Source organism: Sinocyclocheilus anshuiensis, unplaced genomic scaffold, assembly GCF_001515605.1.
Source record: "Sinocyclocheilus anshuiensis isolate Anshui unplaced genomic scaffold, SAMN03320099.WGS_v1.1 scaffold1286, whole genome shotgun sequence".
Classification (NCBI taxonomy): domain Eukaryota; kingdom Metazoa; phylum Chordata; class Actinopteri; order Cypriniformes; family Cyprinidae; genus Sinocyclocheilus; species Sinocyclocheilus anshuiensis.
This window is the reverse complement of record NW_015554223.1, coordinates 453,970-463,781: the sequence shown is the minus strand read 5'-3', so window position 1 is coordinate 463,781 and position 9,812 is coordinate 453,970. Positions and strand designations below refer to the sequence as shown.

At 38.7% G+C, this 9,812-nt stretch overlaps 1 protein-coding gene across 1 annotated transcript in view; it reads left to right on the top strand.

Annotated features, from left to right (window-relative positions):
- The window catches only part of LOC107671217 (POU domain, class 2, transcription factor 2-like), a 43,364-nt gene extending 35,070 nt beyond the window's left edge, over positions 1 to 8,294 (top strand). The window contains exons 6-17 of the mRNA XM_016464121.1: positions 167 to 415; positions 660 to 765; positions 1,602 to 1,693; positions 2,579 to 2,716; positions 2,809 to 2,950; positions 3,423 to 3,571; positions 4,822 to 5,013; positions 5,464 to 5,512; positions 5,609 to 5,747; positions 5,903 to 5,965; positions 6,835 to 6,908; positions 7,128 to 8,294. Of these exons, the coding sequence (XP_016319607.1) occupies positions 167 to 415; positions 660 to 765; positions 1,602 to 1,693; positions 2,579 to 2,716; positions 2,809 to 2,950; positions 3,423 to 3,571; positions 4,822 to 5,013; positions 5,464 to 5,512; positions 5,609 to 5,747; positions 5,903 to 5,965; positions 6,835 to 6,908; positions 7,128 to 7,429 (1,695 nt within the window). The 3' untranslated portion in view covers positions 7,430 to 8,294. The remainder of the gene's footprint in view (positions 1 to 166; positions 416 to 659; positions 766 to 1,601; positions 1,694 to 2,578; positions 2,717 to 2,808; positions 2,951 to 3,422; positions 3,572 to 4,821; positions 5,014 to 5,463; positions 5,513 to 5,608; positions 5,748 to 5,902; positions 5,966 to 6,834; positions 6,909 to 7,127) is intronic.
- Positions 8,295 to 9,812: the final 1,518 nt, after the last annotated feature.

Genomic DNA, 9,812 nt, shown 5'->3' with positions numbered 1-9,812 from the left:
TACTCTATATATATATATATATATATATATATATATGTGTGTGTGTGTGTGTGTCTGTGTGGGTTCCTATGTGCGCTTGCTTGCTTTAGATGTGCTTTCTTTCATCCACTTTTCTAACTCTTATTTTCACCACACTTTCCTTCTCTGCCGCTCTTTCTCTCTCTAGTTGACTGCACTTTTGCCAGCACAGCAGCAGCTGCTCTTACAGCAGGCACAGCTCCTCGCTGCAGCTGTGCAGCAGTCGCATGCGGCCCACGCGGCCAATCAACAGCAAGCCCAGCAGCAGGCCAGTCAGCAGGCAGTGCAGCCGCAGTTGCAGGGCCAATCGCAGAGCACACAGGAACAAACCGCCGTCCCTGTCCCGCCTCCTCCTCACCAGCTTCCTCTTTCTCAGCCAATCCAGTTCACTGCACAGGTACAGCCAATCAGCGTTGAGCAGCACACCTTAAATGAGGTGATACTAGGGACAAATTCACTGAACAGCCAATTTTGAGACTCAAAGGCCTGCACCTTGTTCGCTTCTTCTTGGTGAATTCCCTCCGCAGGCCTTTAATGTCACAGTTAATAATGTTCCCGAATCAGTCCTTTTGCTCTTTCAGTCATTCATCAGAGTGAAACCTTCACATCCTTTCAGCATCTGTTTCTTTTCTCTCTTTCAGGACATTCAGCAGTTGCTGCAGCTGCAGCAGTTAGTCCTCGTTCCAGGACACACTCTGCCTTCACCCGCACAGTTTCTTTTACCACAAACACAGCAAGGGCAGCAAGGTAGCTTATTTACTATTAGTTTTAGTGATGGGAAGATCAGATAATTTTACTCTCTCATTCGATCTTGTTCATCAAAGTGATCTAATCTTTATTCAAGTAATTTTGTTCATTTTAGTTGTGTTAAAAATTATATTTTTACAATATTGATGTTTAATATGAATTAAACAATTAAACATTAAAGGAACACTCCACTATTTTTGAAAATAGGCTCATTTTCCAACCCCCCTAGAGTTAAACAGTTGAGTTTCCGGCGTAATAATCAAGGAACTTTGCTGCAGTACCATGGGTGCAGCAGGCGCAATGATATTACGCAACGCCTGAAAATAGGCTTATTGGAAGTTACCTAGCTGGGACTATTTTCAGGCGCTGCGTAATATCATTGTGCCTGCTGCAACCATGGTACTGCAGCAAAGTTCCTTGATTATTACGCCGGAATGAGAGTATAGTTCCTAGCCATATCGGCCTAGAAAATCGCAACTTTTCATTTTCCGTCGGTCTTAGTACACGATGTAACTACAGAAGAGTCAAGTTTTAAATAGGAAAAATATAGAAACTCTTTGGTCATTTTTGAGCGAGATGCTAACGGTCTAATCAGATTCAATGATCTATGCTAAACTACAGCTAAAAGTGCTACCGCCAGACCCGGAGATCGGCTGAATGGATTCGAAAACGGTAAAACTCAACTGTTTAACTCTAGGGGAGTTGGAAAATGAGCCTATTTTCAAAAATAGTGGAGTGTTCCTTTAAGCGTTGTTGCATGTCAGTTGTCATGATCCTATAAATCTGATTCGATTTAATTGTAATAAATAAAATCTTAATGGTTGTGTATGTTTCAGGGCTGCTATCAATGCCAAATCTAATTCCACTACCTCAGCAAAACCAAGGAAGTCTGCTGGCCGCTCCACCCAGACTTAGTCTTCAAGCACAGGTACAAACGTCTGATGGAAGATCATATATTTGTGAGTTTTCTGTTCCCCAACAGGGGTAAACATATGCCAGAGGTTACTTAAACAGATTCCAAGGGGTACTTGGAAAGATATTTATTTGTTAAATGTAGAAAACTCTATAAAGAAAAAAAATCATACAACAGAATAAAATAACTGAATAATTAACTGTAAAAACTGTGATGACTGTCATTATTTTTCAGTTTTTTCAGTTCCCTATTTAAAAAGGGAAACACAATAATATGTTTGAACTTTGTAATTTTGTGTGCATGACAGTTGTAGTAAAATATACACTACCGTTCAAAAGATTGAGGGTAATTTTTTATTTTTTTTTACTCAATTTTATTCAGCAAAAACACAATACATTAATCAAAAGTGACAGTTGCTGTTCTTTTGAACTTTCTAATCTTCAAAAAATCCTGAAAAAGTATCATGATTTCAACAAAAAAATTACACGGAAGTATTAATAAGTATTAATATTAACTGTTTTCAACAATGATTATAATGTTAACAATGTTTCTTGAGCACCAAATCAGCATATTAGAATGATTTCTGAAAGATCATGTGACACTGAAGACTGGAGTAATGATGCTGAAAATTCAGCTTTGATGCCACAGGAATAATTTGAAAACGTATCAAGACAGAAAACTGTTTTAAATTGTAAAAATATTTCACAATAATACTGTTGTTGCTGTATTTTGATCAAATAAATGCAGCTGTAGTCAAAAGCAACAAAGGTCTTACCAACCCCAAAATTGTTAACGGTAATGTATGTGCACAATTCTGCATTCTCTGCTATTCTCCTCCCATCACATTTACATCTGACACTCATGTTCGAGTCTTGTATGTGTGTGTCTGGTTTGTGGCAGAGGGAGAAGGTTGCAGAGAGCAGCGTGAACACAGTGACTCCAGTGACCTCTCATCCTGAGGAGCCCAGTGATCTGGAGGAACTGGAGCAATTTGCCCGCACATTCAAACAGAGAAGGATCAAATTGGGCTTCACACAGGTACACACACATAAACACACACACACACTAGCACACTCAGAAGATTTGTATTTCCCTGTATAGTAATGTTTGGTCTCTGTTTCCTTCTACAGGGTGATGTGGGATTGGCCATGGGGAAGCTCTATGGGAATGATTTCAGTCAGACCACGATCTCTCGCTTTGAGGCGCTTAATCTCAGCTTCAAGAACATGTGCAAACTCAAACCTCTGTTGGAGAAGTGGCTGACTGACGCAGGTAACCATCACAAACAGCTGCATTAGATTACAGCTGCCAATCAAACCTAGTGCTTAAAGGGATAGTCCACCCAATTCTGAAAATCTTCATTTTGTTCCAAACCTGCATGACTTTCTTTCTTCACAAGATATTTAGAAGAATGTTGGCAACCAAACAGTTTCAATTCCTATTGACTTCAATTGTTTTTTTGTTTTGTTTTTGTTCATACAGTGGAAGCCAACATTCTTCAAAATATCTTCCTTTATATTCCACAGAAGAAAGAAAGTCATACAGGTTTGGAACGACATGAGCGTGAATAAATGATGACAGAATTTTCATTTTTGGGTGAACTATCCCTTTAAGTTCCTTTCAATCTCAAAAACATGTTCATGTTCTGTACAGTTTGAGTGGCATTTAAGCCACATCATTAAAAATAAGCCATATATAAAACATTTTGTGACTGAATTAACAGTAAAAAAAATGGTTTACTTAGAAACAATGTCGATGGACAGCACCTTGCCAAGTCCCAGTGCTCTTTCCTCTCCTTCCCTGGGGTTTGAGGCCCTGCTTGGCCGCCGTAGGAAGAAACGCACCAGCATTGAGACCAACGTCCGCATCGCCTTGGAACGCAGCTTCATCACGGTCAGAACACATGATTTCAAATCCCTTGCACAATATACACTACCAGTTAAAAGTTTGGGGTTGGTAGGTTTTTTTTTTTTTTTTTTTTTTGCACTTTATTTATTAATTTTTCTAACATGTTTAAACCAAAAAACGTTCAAACAATTACATTTATTTTCTTTCCCCACCCGGTTCCACAACCCTGAATTAACAGAAAATGGAAAAATAATAAATAAATAACCAAACGACCAATTAATAATTATATGAATAAATAATATTAACAGAGTGCTTACGATACAAAATAGCAGGATACATTTCAATATTTTTTTATCAAGCAGATATATCAAAGTCAATTTTTGTTAATTAAACAAGTAAATAATCACTCAGTTTCACTCAAATGGTCTTTCTGTGTAGATATATAAGCAAGCATGACATAACCAAGTATATTAAGGTCAGATGGCCTTTCTAAAACTTTAGTCCTATTAATTAGTTAGAAGGTAGGGTTTTCATCTTTTCAAAATATGTAATCATAGGTCTCCAAATTTTATAAAATTTTTGAACGGATCCCTTTTTGACATATTTTATTCTTTCTAGTTTTAAGTATAATATTAAATCACAAATCCACGCTGAAGTTTTTGGTGGATTTTTTTATTTCCATTCCAACAATATTCTCCTTCTTGCAAAAACATTTTTCATATTGTTAGTCAAAGGTATTCCATGTTCTGGTACTCCAAAGATAGCAATTTCAACACAGGGTGTTATATTCAAGTTAAAGTCTTCATTTAGTGTTTTAAATACAAGTATCCAGTAGTTTTTCAGCTTTTGGCAGGACCAAAACTTATGAATAAGTGGGTTGGTAGGTTTTTATTTATTTATTTATTTTTCAAAATAAGTCTCTTATGCTCACCAAGGCTGCATTTGTTTTTAAATACAGTAGAAACAGTAATATTATTAAATGTTATTACAATATAAGACAACAATTTTTACATAAATTTATTCATGTGATAGTAAAAAGATGAATTTTTGATTGCCAGAAAGTTAAAAAGAACAGCATTTATTTGGAATAGAAATCTTTTGTAACATTTCAAATGTCTTTTTACTGTCACTTTTTGACTTTCCGTTTAATGCATCCTTGCTGAATAAAAGTGCTGTTCTGTTCTGCTCTGTTAAGTTCTGACCCTAAACTTTTAAGTGGTAGTAACTAAATGCTTCCAAAATGAATGTCCTCTAATAATCCCATGCTAAACCTCGGTTGTGTTTTCTGCATTCAGAACCAGAAGCCTAACTCAGAGGAGATCCTACTCATCGCCGAGAAGCTCAGCATGCAGAAGGAGGTGATCCGTGTCTGGTTCTGCAACCGCCGACAGAAAGAGAAACGTATTAACCCCTCCAGTGCCACCCCTCCCTTGCCCAGCCAACCCCAGCCCACCTCGCACAAACCCCCCTGCTACAGCCCGCACATGGTACGACCCGGCTTGCTCCCTTGACCCATACCCCCGTCTCCAACCACCCTGTGCCACAACACTACTAGGTTCCCCTGCATGAGCAGATGATAATAATCATTCCCATAATGGTGCATATATTTCACCCACCCTGCATTGCTTTGCATTTTAATGTGTAATCATTCATACCTTCATAGCCAGTTTACACAACTAATTCACTGTCATTGTCATAATACTTTAGGAGGATTCAGCCTCTGTTACTAATTCTTTCGGAAGAATTTTGCATGTTTTCACTTTGAAACTCAGTATTTTGCTATATAACTGAGGTTTTGTAGTTGAGTGACTTAAATTCACAGAGCACAAGCCTTCCAGTATTTGACACCAGCCTCTTTCCTTTTTCACCCTCCGTTACTCTCTGTCCATCATGTTTCCCTTTTGACCTGTGACATCATATCTGTGTCTTCCTTACAGATGCCGAGTCAGGGACCATCGCAGACAGTGAGCAGTCTCGGTATAGCAGGTAGGGTGCACAAGTGGACGTCTGCTGATCAGACATATAATTAAATGATATTTATATATATATATGATGGATGCTCTAACTCTTTCCCACCATCAGTGACCACTATGTCATCAGTTTGCCCTTTGACCCCAAGCGGCCCCTCCTTAAGCTCTGCACCATCTCCTGTAACCCCGCCTCCCCGCAGAGATGCCAGCCCCGCCCCTCCAACTCACAGTACACTAAGTCTGAATACAGGGTGAGTTAATTTCTCTCTCCCACATACACACACACACACACATCCACTCAGCACATATTCATCACCTTTTACTCCCTGTGGCTCAGCAAATGTAGGTAACTGCAGTGTTTGTGTGTGTGTAAATGTATTTTTGTGTGTGGTTTTGTCATCCGCAGTTCATGGCATAAAAAGAATGGCGATGTTTCTAACTACATCACTGACTTTGCTGCATGTTTGAGGTGAATACAACCAGCAGAGTCTGTGTTCTCTCTCTCTCACACACACACACAAATATAAAACACACACACACACAAATATAAAATACACACACACACACGCAGTCACTCATTTAAATGTATTTGTCATTGTCAATATTACTTACATCAATTATACATTACCATTCAAATGCTTGGGGTGCTAAGATTGAAAAAATGCTCACCAAGGCTACATTAATTTGATCACAAATACAGTAATATTGTAAAGCACTATTACAAATTTAAAAGAAATGTTTTCTATTATATTTTTTAAATGCAGTTTATTTATCTGTTGTCATTCCTGTCATTACAAAGTTCAAGAAAACAGCATTTATTTGTAACAATGTACAAACAAGATTTACTGTCACTTTCATGCATCAATTAAATTGATTCCAATTTTTTTAACAGTACTATGTATACATACAGTATAAAGGTAAACACTTCATTTAAAAAGTTATCAGTTAGATTATTATATACAAATATTATTAATTACAAATTATATATTTGTTTTGACACTACAATTAAAAAAAAAAAATGTAATTTGTGTTATTTTTATATTTACATTTCTTATTTTTTAAGTGCTGTCATTTTTGTATATTTGTTCAGCGATACTGCTTATTTGTTTAAAAGATTTGGTCAAATACATCTTAGCGTAAGGATTGTCACTGAGGTCTGCTGGTGTGTGGCCTGCATTGTATTACAAGAAAAGCCATATTTACTCTGCAAAAACCTGTCTTCTTGCACAGTTTTTCCAACTCTTAACTATGCTTCTAAATGTTTTTTTCATTTTCCCTCCCTCTTCCCTGTATTCCTTTCTCTTTTCTGTGTTTTGTGGGTTGGTTTGTGTGACTCAGGAATACGGTGAGGGGAGTTAAAACAGGAATGAACCAAGCTCTTCTTGGCAGCAACCCACTTGCTACTATACAAGGTTTGTGTGAAAGGGAGGGTGGGAGAGACACTAATGACTCTGCCACCTCATATCAGTCATGTGTGTCCTCTCTGTTTGAGTGTTTGTTTACGTCCTTCCACTCCTATTTTCCTTTTCTCACATCTGTTCATCAGTTCACATGGTACAAGCGCATCCTGTTCATTGCGTAACATGTCAGTTTCGTTGATGCTTGTGAGTAATACTGTGTCTCTTCCACAGCCCTAGCAGCCAGTGGTGGCCACCTGCCCATTTCCAGTCTTGAGGGCAGCAGCAAGGTGTTAATTGGTGGTTCTGGAGGCCAAGGAGCAGGTTTTCCCTCTTCCCTCTTTCTCAACCACTCCTCTTTGTTGCAAATGGCAACAGGCACCGGCATGGGATTGGGCGGTTCAGCTCTTGCCAAAACCTTATTTCCTGATACAGGCGGCATGAGTCCCTCCCCTTGCTCGAGCCCCATCTCTTCCTGCTCTTCCGGCGAGTTGCTACACAGCCCACACTCGATTGGAGGGGCTAAAATCGAGTGACGTTGCCCAAGACCAATCACAGGAGGAGGAGAAGGAGATTAAACCTTACCTGTCAACCAAAGCATCTCTTGATCCCCTCGCTCCCTTTCGTTTCCTCTCATTTATACTCTCTCTTCCGCTCTCCCACTCTACTGATGCCAAAAATATACAGAGTAGAAGAGGGGAGAGATGGAGAGACTGAGTGGAAGGAAGAGGAGAGGAGGGAAAATGAAACCAAAAAAACACCATGCGGCTTAGCGGGACGCAGTCAAATACATAAATAAAAGGAGAACAAATTAAAAAACTGTAGTGCAGTGAGAAGAGAGATCCTTGAGCACCAAACACATCAAAAAGAATGAACTTTACTGTGTGTTATAGAACAACTGCAACTCTTTGAAGCAAACATGTGAAGTACTGAATACCAAAAAGTATAATGGAACTTTGAGAGACTCACTATGACAAAAAAATACAAGCATACCAAATACCAAAAACAAACACCAAAAATACGGATGGAAAAGCTTTATCCAAAGGACCTGTAAATAGCCAACCGTCCAGGACCAGACCCAGTGACAACAATCCAGCCATCGCTGAGCTCATCATCATCTGCCATGCAATCACATCATTTTCTTTCATGTTTTTTATGATTTGATGTTAAATATGATCGAGCCGGACTCAAACGCTGTTGTGTTTCTCTGGTTCTTCCTCATTCTTGTTGATTTTTTTTTCTCAGAAGTAGCAGATATTTCCATCAGTCTTTTTTTGTGTGTATGATCATCATCATCATCATCATTCCATGTCTTATCGGGCATATCAAGAGGATTGGGTGTTTGGTCTTTGATGTTCATCATATTAGCACTGCATAGCTTGATGCACTTGTTTGTCTGATGACATGTGAATTACTGAAATAAATGAACTTTTCCACGACATTCTAATTTATTGAGATGCACCTGTAGTATAATAAAAGTGAGAACAAGCTCCTCTCTAGCTTTCATGCCTCAAGTTAAGTGTAAATACTTTAATTTCTCTCTTAATATTTATGTGCTTGTATCCTTCCTCATTCCATTTCATGCCTCCCTCCGTCACTTTCTCCCTTTTGAATACAAAAGCGATTAATTTATACATGATCAGTTCATCATTCTCATGATGCAGAAAGAGAAGGGGGGGGGCGGGGCAAACCTTGACGAGGCCGCTCTGGTAAGACAGCATGGCAACATGGGAAACGTGTGGGATCTGTCACGACGAAAGTGCTCCCATCCTCTCTGCTGCTTCTACAAGCCAAAAAAATGGATGCAGGAGCAAACTGAGTCGCTGTACAGAAAAAGAGTATCCCTTCATGCATCTCTGGACTGAGGTCACCCAGAACCATGTAGCAAGGGATCCGCCTCTGCCTCCTGTCATTCAAACTCTTCCTGGTCCTTGGTGGTGGGATCTTTGATGACCTCACTGGACTCATCTGAAGAAGATGTTTCAGGTTCATTTGGGGGTTGGGAGGGTTGTTACTTTTGGTCCTTCGTTCCGTCTGTCTGTTTTGTGGGACTTTTCTTGGCTGTGTGTGTAGATTTGTGTGCATTAATTTGGGGAAAAAGTATTCACATATTTGCGGAAATCTCATTTTTTATGTTTCTTACTTGTTCCCATCTAGTTGTGTTAGAGAATCTAATCAGGTGGTTGAAACAATACTGTGAAAATTCAGTTCAACAAATAAGAAACCAGGATAAACACGCTCAAGTACATCCAAAGAACCAAAGTCGAGAATAAACAAGCTTTAAAGAGAACCAAATATTACATACACAACAATTTACATGCTCTCATCCACCTTACTGTTGTATTTATATCGTGCTGAAATCTGTAGTCAGTGAGCGCTGCAGGTTCAACGAGGGATACATGAACTCAGTTCTCTACGTTACCGTATAGTCCGAATGGGTCAGTTAGTGCTTCTATAGATTTTGTAGTAAATGATCTATGTTATAATGCTTACTAATTGCTAATGTATGGAAGAAAAACATTGTGAAAAGATAAAAAAATGTTGATATTTACTTAGACCAAAAATTCACACTATCTCTTTCGGGTTTTTGTGTTTTCTTCCTGCCCCATTTTAAGAAATTGATTTCTTTATTTATTCTCTTCTTGCTCGTTTGTGAATTTTCTTAACAAACCTTTTTATTATTATTATTATTATTATTATTATATTTATTTAATATATTCCAAATGCTGTTTTGTAGTGGGTGTGTTTGAGGCACCAGATTGTATTCAAATGTAAACTTCCTTTGCCAAGGCGACCTTTCGAACCAAATCCATCGACAAATGCAACTGTCGGTCCAAATGGACTGGCCGCTAATCGACAGCGTAGGGGTGAAGACTTGTCTTCGCGACCTCTTAGCTGTTCCTTACTGAACAGAGCCTG